The following is a 26,317-nucleotide window of genomic DNA, read 5'->3' on the forward strand; positions in this document are numbered from 1 at the left end:
CTGCTATGGCCTTCATATTAGCCCTCCAACCATCTGTGCTCTTTGCCATGGTGGTAACTGGCGTCTCTACTGATGCGGTCCACCTCTTTATGTCAACTGTCCATCTCACTGCTGGTCTACCCCTGCTTCTTTTCCCCTCTAATCTTCCCTGTACTATCGTCTTCTCTGCCATGGTGGTAACTGGCGTCTCTACTGAAGCGGTCCACCTCTTTATGTCCTCTGTCCATCTCACTGCTGGTCTATCCCTGCTTCTCTTCCCCTCCATTCTTCCCTGTACTATCGTGTTCTCTGCCATGGTGGTTACTGGCGTCTCTACTGATGCGGTCCACCTCTTTATGTCATCTGTCCATCTCACTGCTGGTCTACCCCTGCTTCTCTTCCCCTCCATTCTTGTGGAGATTTGGCTGGCCACCATTACCTCCAAGTAGACTTTGTACATATGTCAGGAATGATGTGCGTTGCCTTCCTGTATAGGGCATAAACCTTGACAAGCTCATCATCTGGCGTCCGCAGTACGTGCCCAAGGAACTTGAGCTGACGATTTCTTACACGCTCCACAAGAGGGTTTGAGCTAGTCATAGAGTAGATGGTGGCATTGGTGACATGGTCAGTACCCTTGATGTTGAGCATAATGCGGTATCAAGAGGTAGCAGAAGCATTTATTTTACTTTCCATGCCTTCCATGGAGAACTGTGATGCACATTGTGTTGATCAACCTCACTTTGATGGCAATGGGTAAGGAGGGGCTCCTCCACAGCTGCTCCAACTTCCAAAAAGCCGTCCAAGCAAGTGCCTTACGTCTTTTAAGATCTGTTGCGCTGGTTGCCACCATACATGTACAATGTAGATCCCAGATATCTGAAATCAGTCACATGCTTGATGGCTTGCCATATAGACATGGAGTGCAGGTTGGGGTCACAGTTTGATGTGATGTATTCTGTTTTGGGTCCACTGATAACTAGCCCAATATCTTTTGCTGCTGAGGCTGTCCTGGATAACTGTTCCTGAGCCAGTGATAAGCTGGACTTATAAGCAGCTTTGCCGAATATCTCCTAGACTGCCGGGGATGTGTTACTACTGCAGAATGCAGACCAGCTGTGGCTTTCTTTAGGAGGTAGTCAACGACTATGATGAACATGAAAGGAGCAAGTACATCACCCTGCAGAACTCCAGTGGATACATCAAAAGACTTAGAGATTTCCATCTACCATTACAGCGCTTTGAGAATTCACATACAGGGCTTGAATGGCACTGACCACAGCATTGGGTATACCATAGTGACATAGTATGAATACATTACAGCTCTGTTGATGGAGTCAAAGGCTTTTGTGATGTCAACAAAAGTGACAGAAAGAGGAAGTTGTTGGTCTTTAAATCCCTCCATTACATGTACCCTTGGAAGGATGTGTTTTTATACATATTGTATGTACCGTTTATCGCACACTCAATGTACACAGTAATGAAGACCTGCTTTTTCACACTAAACTTAATGGTGTTTTTACACTTGGAAAACTGTGATATGGTAGGTACATGTATTTTCAAAGGGTTTGAGGTGCAGAAGTTATCTCTAGTTAACAGAGACACTCCTTTTTATTTTCAAAGGGATGCTGTGATTGTTTCAACCACTTTTGTAGTATTTTTCGCCATTGAGATGACAAAAAAGTAGAGAGAACTTGTTTGCCAAACTTTCCACATAAGAAACGTACGCAAACAACGTTTTAAAATGTTCGTTGTTTTTTCTTTCTCTGGCAAGTTCATCTGGAAATTTTATTCCCATGCTAATTGCAACCACTTAGTGATATAATTCATCAGAAAGGAAGTCGCCAATGTAAAATAACATTTTGGCACTTTAATAAAAAAAAAACATATTAAAATTGTTTATGAAATTGCCCCATAACGACTCATGTAGCTTGATCGCATCACAAAAATTAAAACAAATCTATGCATTTTTGTTCACCAGAACATCACTGCAGTTTTGCTGGTATTAGTAGCAAATGTATAAGAATCTCCCAAAGTGAAGTCTAATTCAATAGTGAAATGAGCTTTTTCACAAATTTTACATGTACAGTGTACTGCACACTTTATAAAAAGCTCAATAAAGTGTTAATGAATGGCTGCTATGGAAGTGATGATGTCAGCAAATGCATGTGTATGCATTTGGAAATGTAATTTCAATTGTGCATCATAAACCAGAAAATGTACCTTTAAATAGTGTTAACAGATTAGTACATTTCCTTAATCCCAACTGAAGAAGACGAATGATCTAGCCCTCTGGCAATGGGTTTGTCTGAAAAATAAAGTACTAACTAACAAACAGCTTCCATCACGTCTGATTTATCCTCTCCTTTTTCTGTTTATTTGATAACTTTGGTTAATTTCCACATGATACAGGTGGAGATACAGCATCGTCCACTTTTGATGATGACGACCCAAGCAAAGAAAGAGAAGCAGAGATGCTTCTGGAGTACATTGAACACTTCAATGATTTGTTTGAAGATGGTCAATACATTCAAGCTGCAATGCATGCTGCCAACAGCCCTAAAGGAATTTTAAGAAACTCAGAGACTCTAACAAGATTTAGAGGTAAAACAAAACTCTACAGGGTGTCTCCCAAAAAACTATACACTTTGAAATGGCTGCTGAATAAAAAAATATAGGATTTGGGGGGAAAAGGTTTATATGTATGGTTAGCTTAGGGATTCAAGACTTACCTCTAGCAAACAGGAAGGCTAATTCCTGCGCAACCTAATTTTCATACCCTTTACAAAAGTGAGCAGTGCCCACTCAAGCATGAATTATTTCCAGACTTGTTGGTGTCTTATGAAAGTTGAGACCATTAGCTATCCATACATAAACCATTTCCCCCCAAATCATATATTTTTAATTCGACAGCCATTTCAAAAGCGTATAGTTTTTTTTTGACACATGTTATTAGATTCACAAACCATTCAGTTTGTTATAATTATTAAAGGCCTTTGATATTTTAATTACAGGTTCTGGGGTGAGTAAATAACTTCCCATATTGTTACTGTTCATGACTCAGAGAAAACGATCAAAACTGATGATGTTTTGTCACATAATTTATACATGGAGGTTGAGGGGTGGGGGTGACAGTATTACGTTGACAAATTTGGGGACCTGCACTGATATAAACTTTACCAGTGAGGTTATTTTATTTTAAACCATTCATTGGGTGTTAAGGTTTAGGGTTGGTTTATAAAATAATATGGAGTGCACACAAATTATTATAGAATGAAACAACTATGCTACAGTATTAAAAAAAGTATTTTAGACCTGCTGCTGTGATGAGTTGACATATGATTGGCACCTGCTTCAGTGTGGCTTTGTTCAGCTTCAAATTTCTGTCATGACAGCTTTTAAAACACAAGCAAAAAAAAAAAAAATGGCTGCAGCTGAACAGCCTGGTCATATTTCATCAAAACCAATTCTCCAAATTGTAATGGCAAACAAAATTTCAAGATGGAAACCGAAAAGAAATAATAACACAAATCCAACTTAAACAAAAACAGTTCACATAGAAAAAAAGAAATAATACAATAAAAGTAATACAAGATGGAAATAACTTATGTAGATCTTTTCCATTGAAGAAATAAGTGTATGCAATCTACTAGTGTGCTACTAACAACAATTCCAGCAAAGGAAGCTTTAAAAACAATTCCATAAACATAAGAAAAAGCTGCAAAATTCACCCTTAAAAATTCAATGAATGTGATCCTCAAAAATAAGTCAAACAAAATCTCAGTTAGTGATTCGCTGATTCCAAATTTATCAATAAATCAACAATTGTTGACGCCTTGTGTCACAGTAATTTAATATTCCAAATTATCAAGGATCCAACGGTATGCTTCACAAATTACATTTTCAAGGATCCAACGATTTTCAAAAATGGTACTCTGAATATACTTTCACTTTTTCCTCTTTACCACCCTACCACTGACCACTCTGTCCACTTATACATGTATGTAACAAGTACTACTAGCACTTGCATACCTGCCAAATCTTTTTACAACATAGCAAACGCTGCACAGTACTAAAACTACGTATTTCCCTCGTTCATAGTGCACAAAGAGACACACAGATAACTTACAACAGAGTCATGCTCTGGTGCTCATCCGTAGAGCATGCTTTGAAGCTTCGTGTATAGTCTGTTCTCAAGGCATTTTTATCATACATTTCCCTTTTGGTTATTTAGTTTCTAGTACAGTAGTCAATATTTCATAAGTTAATATTTCCTCAACCACATTAGCTATTTTGACAACCTATACATCACATGAAAGGGCTATATCCACAAAAATGGATATGTTGGTGACCTTCTCTTGACCGTTTGACCTGTCTAAACTTGAAGTGCCTGATAAATGATTTGAAAAAGGGTTATTTATCGGCTTGTAGGTTGAAATGTACACCTCTTGATGCTTTCCGTATTACACATCAAGAATACATTTTCATTTGGATTTCTTTGCATTTTGACGAGCTATTAACAACACTCTTTTTATAGGATCAAACGCTGACCCATAGATAGCCCAACACCTGGTTTTTGTTTACAAACAAAAATCATCTTTGTAGTTGTTAATTTTGATTTTTCTAAGCTAAAATAAAACACAGACATTCTGACTTTATGACATTTGTTTTACAAACTCTAAATTTCTAGTTGTTGTTAACCCACTAATCAAGATTATCACGTTCATGCTGCATTCTCGATGGAGTGTTACGGTTGCTTTGCCCAACCAGTGTTAGGTCGTCGACATACTTCAGCGCTGTAGTTTGGGTGTCGTTGGCTGCATCGTTGACAAGTACTTGGAATGCAAGACATGTTCCTTGCGGGACTCCACCTTAAAGTGTTTTTCAGTCGCTGGTTTCCCCATGGTATCGGACACACTGATCTCTAGAGCTCAGAAAACTAGATATCCATTTTATTATTAAGGGGTGAGCACCTAATTCTATGAACTTGTTAATAAGTATGGTGTGGTCAACACAGTCAAATGCTTTGCTGAAGTCTGTTATGACAACTGTGCTAACATTGCTTGGGTGTTCACTGTTTTTATGAAGTGTGTCCAACAACTTCACCAGGTAGTGCGACGTTTACGATTTCCGTATTGGTTTGGATCGATCTTACTCTGAGTTTCATCCAGTAACCAGGTAGTGACAAAGCCTTCCGTATAAACCCTAGCGAAGAGGTCAGTCATTGATATGGGTCTTAATTTGTCCCAGATTGCTGGTTTGGTTTTGGGTACTGGGACTACATAGCTTTCTTCCATTGGTGTGGGACAACTCCATCCTTGTAAGACTGATTAATTATATCTGTCAGGGGGTCGCTAAGTTCACAGGCAAACTCTCGTACTATTCTGGCAGAGATGCCATCTGGGCATTTAGATTTCCCCAACTTTATCTTCTTGAGTGCTGCATAGACTTGGTATTTGTGTACAAAAGGGGCTGGAAGAGGGTCAGGGCAGTCAAAGCTAATTCGGAGGTGGAGAGTGGCTTGAGGTGATTAGACGGAGCAAAACTGGTCGTTGATGCTATTTGCCACGTCTTTAGGGTTACCTGCATTAACACTAGGAGGAGGGTTGATAGTCGTATCTTTTTTGTCCATTGTCATGATTTTGATGTGTTTGTACCATTCAGCTGGATTTGATTTCTTGTGTTGCTGTACTCGATTTTTGTAACAATAATATTAATAATAACAGCATTTATAAAGCGCCATATATCCCAAAAATTGCTCAAAGGCGCTGTACATTAAAAGGCAAAAAACACTAAACATTATTAAAAGCAAAACAAAGCAAAAACAGATGACATTTATAAAACATGGCAAAAACTTTAAAAAGTACAAAAGGTACATGTACAATTCACAGCAAGAAATGCATTGATCAATCTATACACAAGAAATAAAAAGTCTAGTTATATTCAGATTTAAAAAGATAAGTTTTAAGTCTAGATTTAAAAACAGCTATGGAGTTCACATTTCTTAAGTCTGCAGGAAGACTGTTCCACGACTGTTGTGCCACCGGGCAGAAAGCTCTTTCGGCAGCTGATTTTAGACTTACTGCCGGGACCCTGAGTAGAGATGTATCTGAAGATGACCTATAAGTGACTGACCCAGGGATGAGTCGAAGACGATAACCTAGTGATGAGTTGAAGACGATACCGAGGTAGCGATTATGGTCTTTGGGCAGGATAGTAGAGTTGGGTAAATCGATGCTTGGTTGATGAATCTTGGCACGTTGTTGGTGGGTGCCAATGAGCAAAAATTCAGGCTTATTACTGTTGAGCTTGAGTCTGTTTAGCACCATCCACTTCTGAATCTTCCCAACACACTCTTCAGTTCTGTTCAAACAGGGAACGGTCGAATTAGATGAAAGTTTGAATGACAGGTAAAGCTGGGTATCATCCGCGTACAAGTGGTAACGAAGTCCATACTGCGTTACCAATTCTCCCAATAGTGAAGTGTAGATGGTAAACAAAAAGGGGCCCAGCACGAACCATGTGGAACACCACAGGAGAGGGGAAATGGCAGCGAGAGCGAGTCATTCACACGTATTTGCTGCATCCTATCAGTGAGGTAGGAATGAAACCATTTTAGTGCGCTTGATGTTATTCCAAGTCTGTCTGACATTCGTTGAAGCAAGATAGTATGGTTCACTGTGTCAAAAGCAGCAGACATATCTAAAAGGATCAAAGCAACTACCTCCTGCCTATCCATGGCCATGAGCACATCATATTGCACCGCCAAAAGTGCAGTCTCCGTACTTTGACCCACCCGGTTAGCCGATTGCTGGTCCAACACTGCTCGCTCGATCAATTTGGAAACATAAGGTAAGTTTGAAATAGGACGGTAGCTTTCCTTGACCAGTGGTAGCCCAGCTTTTTTTAGCAGTGGCTTGACAACAGCTAATTTGTAGTCTTGAGGTACACAGGCCGAGGTAAGTGAGTTGTTGATAATGGTAGTGATAGCATCCACAACATGGTTATCACAAAGCCTGAGTAGCCATGTCGGTAGAGGATCAAGTTGGCAGGATTTATTTGGAGCTTTCTTCATGAGTTGACACACATCCCTTGTAAGCAACGGTATAAAGCAGGAGAGTTCGGTGTGAAACATCCTGCTCTCTGAGATTGGTCTAGTTTCAGTCAGAGTAGAGCAAATAGCCTGGTTTACTTGTTGATCAATGTTGCTAATTTTCAACTCAAAGTGTCCAAAATCATCAGCAAGCTCTTGATCACTATCATGGCAAGGGAAGGGGGAGTCGACTTTTCTGTTGAGAATCAAGTTCATGACTTTGAAGAGATTTTCTTGGTTTGTTAGCATTTTCAACCTTAAAGCCATTAAAAACGCCTTTTCTAAAAAGAATTACCGGCAATTACAGACAGGTAAAAAGGTCTAGAAAAGGTTGCTAACATATCCATTTTTGTGAAGTACGTAAAAGCCCTTTTATATGATGAATAGATTCTTAAAATAGCTTATGTGGTTGATGAAATATGAACCTATGAAATATTGACGACTGTAGAAGAGACTGAACAAAAGGGAAATGTATGTTGAAAACGCCTAGAGAACCGACTACTCGAAGCTACATAGCAGGCTGTAAGGATGAGCACAGAAGCATGACTCTGCGCTACTGCACAAACTACACATTGTATGTGTGTCTCTTTGTGCACTACCAATGGGGAAATACGTAGTTTGAACAAAATGTCAAAGTCAAATGTTGATGAACTCTGTGTATTGTTTAAAGCTTTTTGTAAGACCTCTCCGATGAGGTATAAATTGTTGGAATAGCTTCTGTACTTCTTGAGTTATGATTTTTTTAAATGCATTGCACAACACACAGGACTAACGGCTTTACGTCACATCTGAAGTGTCTTGCTTAAGGACACCACGGCTGGGACTTGAACCCTCACTCTGCTGATAAGAAATACCAGAGTTTGAATCTGGAGCTCTTTTAAACCGCTAGGCCATGACACGCGGTTAAGATATAATTTGAATTTGTTATTTTTCTTTTTCAGCAATTCATGCAAAGCCTGGCAAGACATCACCTCTTCTTGCTTACTGTGAGGCACTCATGGCCTCAGTACCAGCTGTAGCTTCATTACCTAATGCTGAAACATCATTAGAATGTGTTAAGAGTGCCTTAACAGAAAACAGGCTTGATCTTGTCATGCATTGGCTTGCGCAAAAAAGGTTTGTCATTTAATATAATTTTGTAGAGCATTAAGTTATTTTCCAATCATGGCTGCAAATCTGCAGGATGAAAGGTTAGGGGTTTGATTTATTGTGATTGGTGTGAAGTGTATGGTTTCACTGCTATACATGTAGGTCATTGGTCTTTTTCCCCAAATATACCACAAAGTTCTGTATGTACATGTATGTGATTCTGATTGTACATGTATGTGATTCTGTATGTACATGTATGTGATTCTGATTGTACATGTATGTGATTCTGTATGTACATGTATGTGATTCTGATTGTACATGTATGTGATTCTGTATGTACATGTATGTGATTCTGATTGTACATGTAGGTCATTAAAAGTAAAGAAAGGTTTGCACATAATTGAACCAGTTCACATCTAGCACAAGCTTAGGCAACAAGACCAGTTCTGTATATAGTTGCTTTAAAAACAAAAATTGTTATGTGAATAAAATGAAAAGATGCATTCAGCCACAAATTTCACAAAGAACACAATAGTTATCTTGGCTGGACTATTCCAATAGCCTCTTGACAAAAACCGTGAACTACGGATAGCTCCCTCGCTGAAAACTCGGAACTTGGGGGTTATTTTTGTTTCATCAATGACACTTAAGCCACACATCACAACAATGTCGTCTGTCATCATATCACATCAGGAAAATAGGTAAGATAACTTGCTCGTTTTCGAAGTTGGGTTCCTTCAATCTATTATTGATAGGTGGTTGAGGGAACCCGAAAAAAATAAAGCAAAAGATTTCCAAGGATACGGAGTGGATTGGACCAATTTATGTGGCTAGTCCTGTGCCAGCTGTTTTGGCATTGTGTGGGACGCATAATGCTCCCAGACTGTAGGGTATAGGGTTTATCTTGCATCGTAATAGTGCTTCCTTAGTTGTGTTAACATAATCAGTTCAGGATGCCCAAAGTGGTGTGTATGAATTTACACTGGTTGCCATGTATGTAGTCCCCAACCAATTATACGTTATTGTAGATGGGATTTGTCTACCGTATTTTCTTGTGGATAAGACGCGTCTTATCCGATTTAAAGGTAAAAAAAAGTCGCTGCTTTCTATTTTCTGATGCACTTTGTTTGATAACAATTGAGTTAGATTTGATGATAACTGAGTGAAATCTTACACTTATGCTGTAAAATGATATCTTTATTTCGTCCAAGGTAATTGTACTTGTTGTTTACTTGTATCTTCAAATAAAGCCTGCACCATTAGTGTTGTGTAGTTTTCAAAAACTTTGAAGAACGACGTAACGGCACCGAAGAACTAAGTCACAACCGTGCTGCTGCTGCCCGCATAACAACAATAATGTTGGGCACAATTTAAAAAGATGGACTCTTTTGAAATTCGCGCAAGCTGCCATTTATTGCTCGCACGATCTTCGAAAGAATGCCATCTTCAAAGATTGCGCAAAGCGCCCTCTAGCATTCGCTGTCTCTTGTAGCTTACAGTCCATTTATTTGGAAATGTAGGGAAAACGTTCATGTCTGCGCGCTCGTTGTGTGACAATAAAAACTATAAAACTATGGTTTTGGAAAAATCTTTAAAAAGAAAATGAAAAAAAAAAAATGAAAAAAAAATAGTAATGATGTTTTATATCATCGTGATAACAAAATTACAATCCCTTTACGTTAGTGACCCCCGTATGTGTTGAAAATGTTGTTGTGTATGCAGTGAAAGGGATCCTATAACTAGCAGAAATGAAAAATTGCGATACGGCAAGCCTACGTTAGTTAACATGTTGCGTCTTGTCTTGCGGGGGCGCCTTGTACATTGGACATTAAAAAAAAAATCTGTAATTTGGGGTACTGTTTTGTTTGTCGAGCATCTTATCGGCCGAGCATCTTATCCGCAGGATATTACGGTTTTTACTTTCCATATCAACTTGGATAATAGAAATTTTGTTGTGTATTGGTTTCAGATTGACGTGTTCAGAACCTCTTGGTCATCTTCTCTATAATTACACTCAGGGAAAGAATACAGTGACTGTAGGTCAATGCCTTCCATTGGCTGAAGCTGTATATACCATTGTTGGAGCACACATACAAGCCGCTGTATGTATGTGCAAACAGGGTAAAGTGCAAGCCATGATGGATTATGCAACTAACGCTGACTTTGGCAAAGGTAAGCTCAATTTGCTCAAAATTGTTTAAAATCTATACCACGGTTAATATCTTATTAAAGGTTTTAAAACTTACTTGTTGGTCTACAGGCACAAAGGAAAATAAGATATTTTGTTTGCATGCTGTGATAACATGAAAAAAAAAAAATAATAATAATAATAATAATAATAACAGGGATGCCAGTTTTCCAGTTATTGCCGGGATTCCGGCTTTTTAAAATTTTCCCCGAATTTTTGACACCATGGGGCAAGATTAATGTTAATATTAGCAAGGAGTTAACTTTTTGTGAAAAACTGATAGCATTATTAATAATTAATAATATTAATAATTAGTATAATTATTAATATTATTAATTATTAATAATTACATATTAATAATAATATTAATAGCATGGCGACGAGACAATGAACACTGCTTCAGATCGGCTCTCTATGTTATAGAAGATAACTATTGTTTCCTGCTATCAGTTGTTCACCAAAAGTTAACTCCTTGTTGGTACTACTTGGTAGACACCACAGGGTAAGTTTGAAGACAACTAAAAACATCGTGTTGCTGTTTTGGGAGGAAAAACGTTGAATATTTTCGTATTTGGAAAACTTTGGAAGACTACACAGTGTGTATTGAATCAGTGAACAGACGCGCATGTCATCCGCGTCCTTTGGAACTTCTTGATTACAACCAGTGTTTAGTGGTCTCCGTAGGGTTGGATCTTCTACAGCGTTGCTGTATGTAGTTCTGAAATTACAAACTGTCTCACAATAATTTATGATGTTCATGATGAGTGCTAATGAGCTTATACTCAACGGTGAAACAGTGACAAACTCCCAGAGAGGAAGTCCTTCACCCGATCTGGTTGGTATGCCTGAGCAGGTACTACCAGACCAGATACAAACTGCTCACAACAGGGCCCAATTTCATAGAGCTGCTAAGCATGAAAATTTGCTTAGCATGAAATTTCTTCCAACCAAATTACCAACCAAATTTCCATTTCTTGTATATCGCTTGTTACTGGTGTTCAGCTATTGTTTGCTTCTCCTGAAAATCATGTGGAAAGTTGGTTGGTAATCCTGTTTTTATCAAGGCGACAATTTCATGCAAAGCAAATTTTTGTGCTTAGCAGCTCTATGAAATTGGGCCCTGGATTTGCGTTGCAAGAAGGAAATGGAGTAAGAACGTTACCAAAATAGCGATTGAATGTTATCTTAATAGTGAACCGGACAAGAGAGGATATAGAAGGAGAATGATAAGCCTATGGCAAGATAAAAGAATGTTTGAGATTAGTGAGCAGCGTTTTGAGACCAGATAAATACTATCAAACGGTAATAGTGGTTTACAACCGTGGAGATTGAGGATATGAAGAGGATAGTACAAGCTGAAAGGGAAAGATTGGAGGTTGTTGCCACCAAGTACCGGAGGAGGCGGCTGCTGCTAGCTCGCAGAGTGAGGATGAGGTGGAACAGCCAGGGTTGCCTGAAGGTCAGGAAGAGGAGGGTAGTGCCGAAGCGAATGGTGTAGAGTTGACGGAGGAGGAGGCACAGATTAAGGACAGGCTTCATAATAATAATAAAAATAATTTGAAGTCTTATATAGCGCACATATCTACCAAACAAGGTACTCAAGGCGCTGAGTATATACAAACTTCCAGAAAGATAGGTTATTACAGTGATGAATTCTGAGACCCTATTATTTAGCACATTATAAGGGTTTACAAGGTGCTACGGCGCATTAAGCAGCCACAGCCAGGAACACCGGGCGTACCCCTTCTCTTTTCCATAAGTGCACTGGGTTCTTTTACATGCGTTACACAACACATGGGACCAACGGCTTTCTGTCCCATCCGAAGGACAAAGCAATGGTTAAGTAAGTGTCTTGCTTAAGGACACAAGTGTCACGGCTGGGGATTCGAACCTACACTCTGCTGATCAGAAACACCAGAGTTTGAATTCGGTGCTCTTAACCGCTCGGCCACGACACTTCCATGAGGTGATGGAAGCGACAAAAGAGTCAAACGGGTGGAGTATCCCAGCTTTGTGCCGGGTCCCAAGGAAAAAGCCGGGCAAAGTGTCAGCCGTGGTAAGTAAAGTCCTTGGGTCGGTCTATCGGATACTGTGAGCAGATTTTTATCTTCCGAGGTTGGAGGGCAGCAGGGGGTTGCTGAGTAAGGTAGACAGTGTCAACATCGAGTGCAGGAGTTTGTATTGTCATGGAGAACTGAGGAGAACTTGTTAAAAGTAGCACAGAAATACTTGAAAGCGGACGAAGTTGGGCCGAATGAGTACAAGACCATCTTGATGTTGCGCTGTGAGGCTGCACTCTCAACTGTGCTCTGCAAAACTTCACAATTTTATAAGCACCAGGCACTTCAATTGAATAAATTTGTCATCATGTTGATTGTTAATCATCAGTGATTCTTTGGGCTAATTCCTGATGTGAATCTGGATTGGACATCACTCTTATCTTTTAGATTCTCGTTTTGCATTCTATCTTCTGCACTACTTCATACAGTAATCACTGATACAGCCATTTTACCATGCCCATGGTCAACAGTTGGACAGTGACCACCATTGTCCTATTGTGTGTACTCCAATTGTCATCCAACCACCTCTTCATGGAGTTTCTTAAGCAACCCACTCAAGCACGGACCTATACAAGAAAAGCACTCTTACTTATCAATGACACTGTGAAACAACAAAGGCACCGACATCCACTACCCTATGATGCATTTCAAACTGCAAGATCTCTAGGCTTACTGAATGTTAAGCCCACAAGGAGAGGAAAGAAAGCTGGACTGAAACATAAAACAAAACTACAAACACGAGCCAACCAATACTGCAACGGTCTTTCCCTGTTTTCACTGAACTGTCAGTCGGTTAAGAGCAAATCCACCCATGGAATTATTTCTGACATTGTAGTTGAACATGACATCGACATCTTTGCCCTCACCGAGACCTGGCTTGCTGATGATGAAAGTGATGAATTTTACATCAAATCACTGACACCCAAAGGTTATGATCTCTTTAATGTCCCACGTGGAGGCGGCGACCCGCATGGAGGGATTGCTGTACTTTATAAAAAAGGCATTAAAGTCGTGTCCACATCACCACATCAAAGCAGCCCAAGTGATCGGACTATCAAGAGTTTTGAGCACTGTGAAATTGTGTTCTCCTCAGGATCTAAGTGTTTCACACTTGTGGTAATCTACAGACCTCCAACTTCTGTCAAAAATCAACTCACTACAGGAATGTTTTTTGAAGAATTTTCAGAAGTCATGCAAGATTTCACTGTTGCTAAAGGGGATTTGGTTATCGTTGGCGACCTAAACCTCCATTTGGATGACCACCATGACCACAACACACAACGCTTCAACGACCTAACAGAATCTTCTGGTTTTGTGCAATCTGTTGTTGGCCCTACCCATAGTCGTGGACATACGCTCGACGTTGTGATATCCCGAGACTCCGACTCTTTAGTCAAGAACATCCATGTCCTGGATCAAATCTCCGACCATAGACTCATTGCTTGCTATCTTGATATTGCTAAGCCACTGCCAGTTATGAAGACCATTACATCCAGGAAGTTCCGATCTCTCAATCTACAGTCCTTCCAGGATGATATTCTTACCTCAGAGCTCATGGCGTCTCCTGCCTCTAATGTTTGTGACGCTGTAGAGCAGTACAACAATGTTCTCACCAACCTGTTGGACAAATATGCACCTGCATCCACTAGGTCAGTGCCAGTACGTCCCAAGCAACCCTGGTACTCTGATTCTCTGCATCTGGCTAAACGTAATCGCAGAAAAGCTGAAAGAAAATGGCTACTTACTCGATCTAACGATGACCTCTGTCGTTACAAGGCAGTCAAGAATAACTACAACCAGCTACTATACAAATCCAAATGTAGCTTCTTCAATGACAAGATAATCAACTGTGGTAATGATTCTAAGCAGCTATTTGGCATCATCAATGACATCCTTCATAAGAAGAAGCCATCTAAGCTCCCAGATCATGTCTGTCCTGAGGAATTGGCAGAACGATTCTCAACATTCTTCAGTGACAAAATTCAGTGTATCAGAGACGGCCTCTCTTCTGCCACATCTGTTGCAGTTCCACGATCCAGATTAGGCTCGTCCTTGGATTCCTTCACAACAACTTGCGACGAAGAAGTAGGCGAGATTATTCTGATGTCACCTAGCCCATCTTGTGTTCTAGACCCAATACCATCTTGGCTGGTTAAGCAGATTCTGGACACTCTTATACCTACCATCAGTAGTATTGTGAACGCATCCCTCAAATCAGGTGTAGTTCCATCTTGTCTTAAATCTGCAGTTATCACACCGTTGCTGAAGAAACCAAGTTTGGATGCCAATACTCTAAAGAATTACCGCCCTGTCAGCAACCTGACCTTCATATCCAAAGTACTTGAACGAGTTGTCGCTAAAAGCTGACCAACTACATGAGTGATCACCATCTTCATGAGCCCATGCAGTCCGCATACAAGCGCTTTCACAGCACCGAAACAGCACTCCTTCGGGTTCACAACGACATCATGTGGACCATGGAAAAGCAAGGTATCACCATTTTAGTTCTGCTTGACCTCAGTGCCGCTTTTGACACGATCGACCACAAAGTGTTACTAGCTCGGATGGAAGAACTGCTGGGAGTGCAGGATATTCCACTGAAGTGGTTCGCTTCATACCTGTCTGGAAGAACGCAACGTCTCCATATCAACAACCATTTTTCGCAACCTCGTGAGCTACTGTCTTGTGTTCCACAAGGTTCAGTCCTTGGCCCCCTGCTGTTTTTGATATATACTCTTCCTCTTGGACAGATCATTCGTAAACCTGGCTTGGAACTACACATGTACGCAGACGACACTCAGATTTACACATCTATCTGCCCTGTCAAGTCTTCTGAAGTCCTTCAAAATGTATCAAAAGTCGAAGACTGCATAACTGAGGTACAGGCCTGGATGTCAACTAATTTTCTCAAACTCAACGCTGACAAGACCGAGGTAATAGCGATCGGTTTCAGAGCCCAACTCGCCAAGTTTCATCTTCAATCAGTTAAAGTTGCAGGAGTTGATGTCTTAGTCGAAACCAAGCCAGTCAGAAATCTTGGAGTCATGTTTGACCCTGCAATGACTATGTCCGCGCAAGTTTCAAGCATCATCAAGACTGCCAACTTCTACCTCACTAACATCGGCAGGGCCCGCAGACTACTGACTGTCGACGCAACCAAGCTTGCAGTGCACACTTTGGTCACTTCAAGACTCGACTATTGCAACAGTCTTCTGATTGGAATCAGCCAAAAACTCAAAAGGAGGCTAAATAATGTGCAACGAACAGCTGCCAGACTCATCACAAAGAAGCGCAAGTTCGACTCTATCACCCCGGAACTCATCAAACTACACTGGCTCCCAATCCATCAAAGGATCGACTTCAAGGTCATCGTTCTCATGTTCAAGGCCTTACATCAACAAGCCCCTCATTACATCATAGACATTCTGCAAGTTGGTGCTGAACGGAGACTCCTTCGGTCAAACAGCTCCTGTTCACCATACTTTGTAGTTCCAAGAACAAGTCACATCACTTTTGCCGATAGAGCCTTCTCGGTATATGGACCCAAACTCTGGAATAAACTCCCCAATCACATCAGGGACACAACATCACTCAACACATTCAAGGCACTTCTTAAAGCCCACTTGTTTCAGGAGGCCTACCATCAATGACTTGTTATTTCTTCTGTGCCTTCAGCGCCTTTGAGCAAACTTTTGATTTAGGCGCTATACAAATTACGTTTGATTGATTGATTGAAGGAGAGAAGAAAGACACCAAGATTGGCAGAACAAACCACTTCATGTAAGGTTTTTAAAGGAACACGTTGCCTTGGATCGGTCGAGTTGGTCTTTGAAAAGCGTTTGTAACCGTTTGTTATAAAATGCATATGATTGGAAAGATGTTTTAAAAGTAGAATATAATGATCCACACAAGCCAGCCATTTATGGGAGTCAAATTTTTGACTCCCATAAATGGCCGACCGTGTTAGTTTGCAAAGTAAAAGGAAAACCACGCAATTTTGAGGCAAATTTGTGTGGATCATTGTATTCTAATTTTATATCATCTTTATAACCATATGCATTTTGTAACAAACAGTTACAAACGCTTTTCAAAGACCAACTCGACCGATCCAAGGCAACGTGTTCCTTTGAGGTGTACTAAAGAAGTGGCCTGCAGCAAGTGGAATTGGCTGAAGAGCGGAGAGTTGAAGAAGGAAACCGAGGGCTTGATTACTGCGGTGCAAGACCAGTCTCGGAGGACAAATGTAATTAAGGCAAGGATAGAGAAAGCGAACGTCTCTCCTATGTGCAGAATGTGTAACAAGGCGGAGGAGACTGTCTTTCATATTGTCAGCAAGTGCAGTAAGATGGCCCAGACGGAGTACAAAGGTAGACACGACAAGTTGGGAATTCATTGGGATCTGTGTAAGAAGTGGGGTGTCCAAGTGAAGGCAAAATGGTACGACCATGTTCCAGAGTAAGTTGCAGAGACCGACCAGGGGCCGATTTCACTAACGTCTATGTTTGCGATCACAAACCTCAAATCCATCGCAATTGCGATGTCGCTAATTTTGCGTTTCACTAAAGCCATCGCAATTGCGATGACGTAAAAAGGAAAATAAAGTTTTTGTACGAGGCTAAAAGTAGTGACCTTTGACATAACCCGCAACAAAATCGTCGGTCGTCGCTGGAAATGAAATGGCATATAATTAAGTGCAGTTTGTGTAAATCGGTGTCATGTTTGTGCATGTGAACTAACAACTATTGTGGACGATGTTTAAATTCTAGGCATTCATTTACAAAGAGTTTAGACTACATTAAATAAAATTTATAGGCCTATGACCTCTATTATAATTCTAGATTTTAATAAACAATTTTTGTAAATCTGTTATAACGTTGGGATTGATGAAAACTCTGACATGTATTATTCTGTAAATATCTGTCTCATAATACTAAGCTTTACTGCCTTCCAGCATTGTACGAACGTCAAAAGGGAAACGACATAACTAATTTTTGAATGCCTGATTGTCAAAAGTGTTGCCACTGAAAAGTGGTAGGGCTATAAGCTCCTACATGCAGTGATATTAAATCGGAAAAGACATTTATTGGCTGCAATGTCAATTTGCCTAGGGCTAGGCCCACACATTCCACATTTTAGTCAAAATGATGGTTAAAATAATCAAACCCAGTATCTCCTTTTTACCGATTTTAAGCTCTCTTTGCTGCAGGTGCGTTGCTGATAGTTGTCATCGGCAATCTGAGTCTACCAGGTAAAAGACCGCAAGGCTAAATATAGCGCCAATATACTCTTGAAATCACGGAACAGCTAGGATCCTGAGAAAGACCCTCGAGATCTAAAGCTTTAAGCTGAGCCTGATTCGAGGAGTTACCAGCAAAATAATCAAACCCAGTATCTCCTTTTTACCGATTTTAAGCTCTCTTTGCTGCAGGTGCGTTGCTGATAGTTGTCATCGGCAATCTGAGTCTACCAGGTAAAAGACCGCAAGGCTAAATGTAGCGCCAATATACTCTTGAAATCACGGACAAATTATACGTCAAGACGTACACCAATATAACTTAGCACAGAATGGCGCAATGTATCATAAGTTTGCGATGAACTTTTACTTTGTGACCACTAACGAGTCATCGCAAAATTGTCATCGCTAACTAAAACTTTGCGATGAGTGTTCTCATCGCAATGTTTAAGTGAAAGCGCTATCAAAAATCCATCGCTAAGTAGCGATGGATTTTGGATTTAGCGATCGATTTCGGCGTTTGCGATGATTGCAAAGCGTTAGTGAAATCGGCCCCAGGTCAAGATCCTCTTGGACTGATCTTGTTATAAAACATAGGCGTCCGGATGTGGTAGTCTTAGAAAAGGCAAAGAAGATGTGTCATCTTATAGACATAGCTGTGCCGGGATATTTAAGGGTAGCTTTGAAGGAGATGGACAAGATCCAAAAGTACCAAGACCTGGTCAGGGAACTTCGTAAGATTTGGCAGGTGAAAGTGAAAGTAGTACCCATGGTAGTTGGAGCACTCGGCATTATTCCGAAAACACTGGGGAAACATCTGGCAGAACAGGAACGGATGTGAGGATAGATTTGTTGCAGTAGGCGGCGCTTTTGGGAACAGCTAGGATCCTGAGAAAGACCCTCGAGATCTAAAGCTTTAAGCTGAGCCCGATTCGAGGAGTTACCAGCACAAATGAAAATATGATCTTTCTTTTGCATGCTGTGATGAGATGAAATAATAATATTAATAGTAATAGCAGCTTCTTATTAAGTGCGCATATCTCCACACAGTGACGCTCTTGGTAAGGTAAGAAAGTTGCGTAAGTTGTTTTTAAGTGATTTTGTGCTTGTAAGAATGAGTAATTCTAGGAAGTTAGACAGGAAATGGAGGGACCTGCAGTCTTGCTATCCTGCCCGAGTCCTCTGGGGACTGCACCGGTGACACTATGTTGCCTCAGCCGGCAGCAGACTTCTGGTCAGCTCCCCTAGCCACTGTGGGTCGCTGAAGCTGATTGACCTGCTGCAATTGAGGGACCCCACAGGCCCTTTGTCTCCTGCTAGTGTTCATGAGTTAAGGCAACCTTGCCCTAGCAAGGTAAAGAAAGGTCTGTTACAGGGGCTATAAAGTTAGCTTGGGTGACTATAGTACTACTAGTGTCAAAGTGACAACTATTGATAGCTATGTTGAGCCCCGACTACCAGGTTAATTCTAGGGAGTCAAGTAGGACAGGTTGTGTCAGAAATAAATGGACCTTCATCCCTCCAGGACAGCCTGAGTCCTCTGGAGACTGCAACCTGTGACACTACTTCGCCGCGATAGCAGCCCTCCGATCAGCTCTCCCAGCCACTGCTGGCTGATGGAGGCTACAAACACACTGCTGAGTGAGGGACCCTACAGTCCCATTGTCTCCTGCTAGCATTCATTAGTCGACCCAATCGAAAAGGAAACGCTCGACAAGACAAAGCAAATGGGCTGAATTCATAAAAAATAGCAATTGCTTTGTCTAGGCTTTTGCTTACATCTTCTATACTTTAACGATGCTTAAATCGCATGGGCGCCGCCATGTTTTTTTCACGTCAAGTGGTGCCTGTACCCTACTGAAATGATGCATCCTGGGGTCAATTTCGGGTACCCGTGGTTTGGAGGTTTGTGTTGTGTGTGACATCACAGTCAAAGCCTTTTTGGCAATCCTTGGGTTGTCAGGGGGTCTGTGTTATTTCATCCCTGTCAGGCGCCCTTTGTGATGTCACAGTCATAGCGCGAGCGTCCAGTAGTTTCGCACGTTCAGTGGAAGCAAAGAACAATGCAGGGGATCACCACTGGGATCGGAAATAACGGAGGCACGACAGAGCTGAAGGTGGGGGTTATTAGAGGACGTGGGACAGGGAGACGGAAGGGGCACAGTGTGGTACGTCTGTGGGAAGGGGAAAGAACCTCTAGCAGGAAAACATAAGTTATGGGCCGGCAAACAGTCCATGCAAAAAACAATCAACGCACGCGATCACCGGGACAAAGGCGCGAGTTAGATGTGGGACTGGAGAGGAGGGAGGGGCACACAGTGGTACGCCTGTGGAACGGGGGACGGGGGAACAGCAAAAAAAAAGATGGGTAAAAATCAGGGCTGGGGTGTAGGGAAAGGAAAAAATAAAAAGGGACTATGATGATATGGGATATGGGACAGAAAAATATTAAACTGAACTGGGGGGAACAAACCGTTAAACGGAGAAAGAACCGCCTCAAGCGGGACCTGCACAAAATTGGAGAACATTACAACGGGTATTAACGAGACTGGGAAAGAACCAGTCGCGGGACCTGCACAAAACTTGAGTTATGGGCAACAGTTGCAAGCAAAGAACAATGCCAACGCACAGGATCGCGGGGATGGGTCGGTACGGATGCACAGGTTAGATAATGGAACGGGAAAGGGAAAGAGCACAAGGTGGGACAGGGTAGGGGGGAGGCCAGCAAAAAAATTATCGGGGCCGGGAATATCATACGGGAAAGGGGAAAAAAAAACTTAAACTGAACTGACTCATTTTTTCAGTCCAAGTGTTGATTTAGCTGATTTTAGCGCCAGTGATTTGAACTAGTCCCACTTTAGAGATGTACTTCCACTCAGTGGTCATTGGGTTTCCAGCTCACCATCAAAGTTGGGGGCAAACCTCTGTCGATGTTCTATGTGACTCAGCTTATTGACGTTAAGAGATGGCCTGACAACCCTGGGCTTCATATGGTGCATTGGGATTATGTGCAGTGCGAGGGAAGATCTTACTAGACGGTGCACGGCTCCACGCATGGTCCTTGTGATCTTCACATCACCAGTTTCCCTCGTGCGTAAGAAAACAAAGATGCCATTGTTTAGATCTTGGATGCATCCAGGTTGTCTTATATTTGTCAGCAAGCCTGAAGAACCGTTTGATAATCGAAAGGTCGTTTTCTGCACACATGGTCAATAGTAGAAGGCCATTTTCATTCATTTCCCCAATGCCATGTTGCCCAAGGATCCCTTTCCAATTTCTGTAGTCGCTGCCAACTCTGTTGTTGAAATCGCCAAGACGGAGAAATTTGTCACCAGGTGGCGTTGTTTTAATTATACAGCCAAGGTCCCTGTAGAAACCTTCTTTTATTTCAACGCTACTAGCCAGAGTGAGTGCGTATGCACTGATGATTTTTACATGACGAGATGTGTTGAGGGGGGGATGCGGAGTTTAATGAGTTGCTCACTGATGCCCAATGGAAGGTCTGGAAGTTGGTGTAGGTGGGTGGTTTTGATGGCTAACCCCACTCCATGAATTCTGGCTTCATTTTCACCCTTGCCTTTCCAGAATAAAGTGTATCCTCCTTTCAGCTCATTGAGCCTTCCTCTGCAAGCCGTGTCTCGCTAAAGGGCAGCTACGTCAATATTGTAGCACCCCAGCTCTCTTGCAGCGAGCGCTGTCCTCCTCTCTGGCCTTGTAGTGTTTTCTCTATCCATGAGTGTTCGGACATTCCATGCTCCAAAATTCCGTGTTCCAATCATTTTATTTGTCTGTGTGTTTCGTCCGCTATCAGATAGGACAAGCAATGTTTGAGACACCTGTTCGCTTAATCCATGGATTATGCGATCTGGTTTTAAGACGCCAGAAACCCGCCTGCACACCTCTGCCCACAGTTCGCAACGGGGATTGTCACGTGAAGCCAGGCAGTAGGAGTTTGACTAGGAGAGGCTGTTTCAGACGCAGACCATATAGGACATTTCATGGGTGGGAAGTGGCTCAATACTCCCCACAATCTCCGGTCATTCCTAGCCCTTTGACCCCCCTGTTTTGCATGCCCAAAATGCCCTTTCTTGAGAAAGCTATGGAAAGGGTTATTAAAGAAGTAATAAAGAAGAGCAGGGTGATAAATGAGGACCCAAGAAAGAAATCAAGAGTGCAGGATATTATTAAATCCATTACATCAAAGAATTGGAGATGAGCAGGTCACCAAGCAAGAAGGCATGACAACACAGGTGGGCATGCAAAACAACCAACTGGAATTGCATGGACACAGACAGCCCAGGATAGAGTGAAATGGAGAATTGGTGAAGAGGCTTTCCTCCTGCAGTGGAGTGATATGGGCTAGATAGAAGAAGAAGAAGAATTGCTTGTGCATGCACAGAAATGCATTGTAGGTTTTGAAGGTGAGAATTTTCTAAAATAGAATAGAAAATCCCTGTGGATTTGTAGAGAATGTGGCGAATATCACCGCGCATCCAAACAAGCATTTACACAACGCGGCCCAACGAGCCGTACTTTTAAGTGCGTGCTGTCTACTTGCAAAAAGGTGGGCAAGATATGGGGATTTTACGTGGTGAGTACCGCCTCGGTACGGATTTTGGAGCACGCAGGACGCCGTAGCACTTTTAGTGCATGAGGAACTTTCGCTGCGTTCGGGCTACGAGTTCACCCCCAGTACGGGTGACGCGCGTGCCCTCTACAGCCAATGAGCGCACCACGCACTGACGGCGTGAGTCTTAAATTTGGCCAACGATCACTTGCTCCACTGACGGCGCACTAAGCACGTGCGTGCTGTGCGTGGTCTGTGCTTACTCGGCACTTCCCCAGTTCAGCTGTCCAATGAGCACGCATAACTCACTTGAACCGTACCGAGTAAGCAAGTGCTCCACACTTACAACACACGTTGTGCGCACTGATATCCGCAGTATACAAAACCGATGGACGAGTGCCATCATTTTGTCTCCAAGATGTCGAAGAAGACACAGAAGAAGGGGTCGCTGCATCTACAGCACAAAAGGCAGTGGATACGGCCAGAGAGGCCCAACAGAAACGGGCCGCGGAAGATGAGAGGGCCAGAGAGGAAGAGGAGAGGAAGAGCGAAGAAGAGTCAGATGGTGACGCCAGAGAGTCTGATCATGAGAAGGGTGCTGCTGGTGGATCGGAGAGTGGGTCACAATAAGAACAAAAACAAAACCATTTTATTATTTGTTTGACACAATAAACTTCACACATGAATACATAAAATTAAATAATGAATTCATGGAATGTCCCCAGAGTTCATAAAATTAAATCATGAGTACCATGAGTTCATGTGCTCAAACTCGCTGCTCTTGCCACTCCCCACGTTTTCAGAAAAACGTGGCGGCCGTGGCCTCCCCAAAAAACGTACTGACTAAAAACACGCACGGTGGGTTGTGACCGAGGCCTAAATTTGTGATGGGAGGCGAGCACAAAGTTCTTAGGGTTTTGTAGTAACCGGAAGCTGAGGTCAATTTAACTTTTGGGGTTTTCTTCAAGATATTTTAAAAATTAATTTACATTAATATTTGTTATCACTAAGTATTACATTCCTTACAACATCTGTAATTTTCATGGCCATAAGCTACGTTAAACTGAAATACTTGATGAAAAACAATCTCTCCTGTGTAAAATTCCATATGGTTGTAACCACAATGATCATTATTGTTTTTTAATTGTTGACTGAAAAATGCAATGAAAACTGGCATGGGTTTTAGGATAGAGGGCGCACTACTAACCCGGAATAGAATCAATCTATCCGGAACTTGTCAAATGGCTGGCGTTACATTTCCCATTGTTTCTTCAAAACCATTTGCCAATGGATACTTCATGAGTTTCATGACATGTTTAGTTAAACTGTTGGACTCTATTTTGTGTAAGTCAAGAGATTGCAATAAAAACAATGTGAATTCAAAAAGTGATCCAGAACTTCTTATCGCATATCATCTAGGCAGCCATTTTTCAAAATGGCGATATTTCACATCATAAACAAAAATCGTGAAAATCACAAATTAACATAAAACTTACTAGGTCTAATGATGATGATAAAAGAAAACATCCCATGAAATATTATTGTCTGAAATGTCATATTTGTTGAGAAATAAATAATCTTATTTCGTGTTTGGAGTTTATCGCTCAGTGAGCATTTTATTCATTTTTCTTTTTGCATCGATGTCGTGCAAAAATGTAAATCGTTTTCTCGAGACCCAGATGGCCGATCGATCTCAAACTTCTACAGGTTTGTCAGTTTACATATTTGGTGGGTTACATAAAGTGCTTACACTGCTAGCATCTGTTTTGTCAGCAAAACCAATTCTGTAATGTTCCTTTAAGGATGTATGAGGTATAAAAATCCACATTTCGGTGTCTTTACTTGTTCATGTGTATAAGTTTGCAGGTTTTATATAGAGCTCAAAAAAGTAAGTATCAAATTTTAAGGTCTCCCATTTCAGTTAGCTTGCCCAGGTTGACTAGATTTTGCTCATCTGGGTGAGCTCTAGACAAGAGCCAACTTCCTATAGCATTTATACCTGTACATCTTGGACAACTGACTGAAAATATTTTCATTGTGTGTATCACTTCCAGTAGAGTTTGCTTGTCAACATGGAGGCATCTAATATTTCTGGTTTCTGTGATGTCTTGCGAAAACTATAATAAGGCTTGTGCATCTCCAACCCTATCATCCAGCTTGCACACACAAAATGCACATTAAATGTGCTAATTGCTGTAACTGGTAACTTTTATATGTTGGTTATTTGTCAGACTTTTTTGGTGAACAGATACAGTTGGATCGGTCATTGCATTGGTCTATTGTGACATACTATTTAGGGAATAACAGTGCAGGGACCTGGTCTTCATTGCCTGGTAATGTCCGGGTTGATGGCTGGTCGCTGTTAACAGGATTGGAAGATAGCTGTTTTTTGTTGTGCGTAAAAATGTGCGCGTGAGCTCAGCGTCCCTGTAGCGTGTTGCGTTATGCAAGGGGTCTATTGATACATTTTCAGCGCGAACGTGTATGTGCGTGAAGTACCAATGAAACTAAGATGAATAATCATACAGCGCAAAGCGCAGACACTAGTTGTACAACGTCAGCTGGTTTAGGGGCCATTTATTCGCTAGTTTCCAGAGCAGGTCTTTTATCACTCGTTAAATACATCCCCACCTGATCAGGTTTTGACCAATCAGAGTCTGTAAACTGTCTAAGGTATTTATTAATTATTAATTATATGGTTGCTAACATGATAAAGTTAATGTAATTTATTTCAGATATGTATATTGGTGTTCTATTAGCATGCCCATCACTGGCTGTAGCTGAAGTCTTAATTGAGCCAAGAGGTCTATACCAGAAATCAGCTTTATCAGTTGGGACAGTTGTGAATCAAATACTACACACTGAGAACCATGAAATTGGGGTTCAGCTTCTACACAAATTACAACAAATGATCAAATCAGGTGAGTTCTAATAAAGTTGTTTCCCATCAACAACCATTTTTAAGGGTTTATGATTTGAGGATCAGTTGTGTTGTATAGAACTTCATTTACAGACAAATTTAAATGTTTGTGATTTTCGATCAATGACGCCATCGCAAATTGGAAACAAAATATGCGGCGAGAGTGATGTGTTTAGAAAGGAAATGACTCGCCCGTTGCTTAAAAAGTGGCCAATTGCTTTTTTGCTTTCAAAGGACCGCCCGTGAACGATTTGGTTTGTTGAACGTGTCACCCATTTAATAAGTTATAAACCACAAGGGAAACTGACGGTGTTTTTGTAATGAAAAATCCTACTGGAGTATTTCCTTTGAGATGCTGCGTCACCAGCAGGGTCATCACAAAGACACTTCTTCCTGTACCGACTGTCTGGCGTATGCGATGGGTTCACGAACACAAATGTTCCTTGGCTGTAGCTGAAGTCTTAATTGATCCAAGAGGTCTATACCAGAAATCAGCTTTATCAGTTGGGACAGGTCCTTTGAAAGAAAAAAAGGCAAATGGCCACTGTTCTGCCGCCTAAGTAAAATTTGATTTTCCGTTGTCTGAATGGAGAAGAGGAGATGGCCACTTTTCGGCCGCCAGAGTAAATTCTGCTTTTCAGGTGGCAGAAAAGCAGAAAAATAGAAACTTGCATTTACACAAATGTTTTTATCTGCTTTTTGGCGAGCTGCAGAGCAGTGCGAGCCTATGTAATACCAATTTCCGTGCGGCGTCCGTCTGCCTGGCCGTCCGAGTTAAAAAATTTAGAAATGTTAAAGTTTTTGGTTTAAGTTTAAGTCTTTGAGTTGAGTTGTTTTGGTATCAACAAGCCCAAGCTAAATTATTATATATAATTGCCAGTAATGTTTGGGTAACTTTCAGCTACATGTATGTTTTCAAATATTGTTGAAGTTTTTGGAATAATTTTTCGTTAAAGTTTTTAGGATAAACAAAATTTCAGGCTGAAACATTGACATCTGGATAAAAAATTAAAAAATCAAATTAAAATCTAAAAAGTTTTAAATAATTTGTTTTAACAAAAATCAAACTCTCTGTCACTTGTTCCAGTTAAATAAGCTGAAACAATCAAAAACATCAACGGTCACAACTCCTGATTGTAATGATGTACTGACTTGAAACTTAAGTCAAATGTTGCTTCTTCCATGTAG

General features: G+C 41.2%; 1 protein-coding gene across 3 annotated transcripts in view; it reads left to right on the forward strand.

Moving 5' to 3' along the window:
* LOC117289147 (clathrin heavy chain linker domain-containing protein 1-like) overlaps window positions 1-26,317 on the forward strand; it is a 67,252-nt gene that overhangs the window by 22,714 nt on the left and 18,221 nt on the right. For all 3 annotated transcript variants that reach the window (XM_033770152.1, XM_033770145.1, XM_033770160.1), the window contains 4 exons: window positions 2,392-2,583; window positions 8,014-8,188; window positions 10,131-10,333; window positions 24,945-25,130. In XM_033770152.1, the coding sequence (XP_033626043.1) occupies window positions 2,392-2,583; window positions 8,014-8,188; window positions 10,131-10,333; window positions 24,945-25,130 (756 nt within the window). The remainder of the gene's footprint in view (window positions 1-2,391; window positions 2,584-8,013; window positions 8,189-10,130; window positions 10,334-24,944; window positions 25,131-26,317) is intronic.

This window comes from Asterias rubens, chromosome 1 (genome assembly GCF_902459465.1).
Source record: "Asterias rubens chromosome 1, eAstRub1.3, whole genome shotgun sequence".
Taxonomy (NCBI): domain Eukaryota; kingdom Metazoa; phylum Echinodermata; class Asteroidea; order Forcipulatida; family Asteriidae; genus Asterias; species Asterias rubens.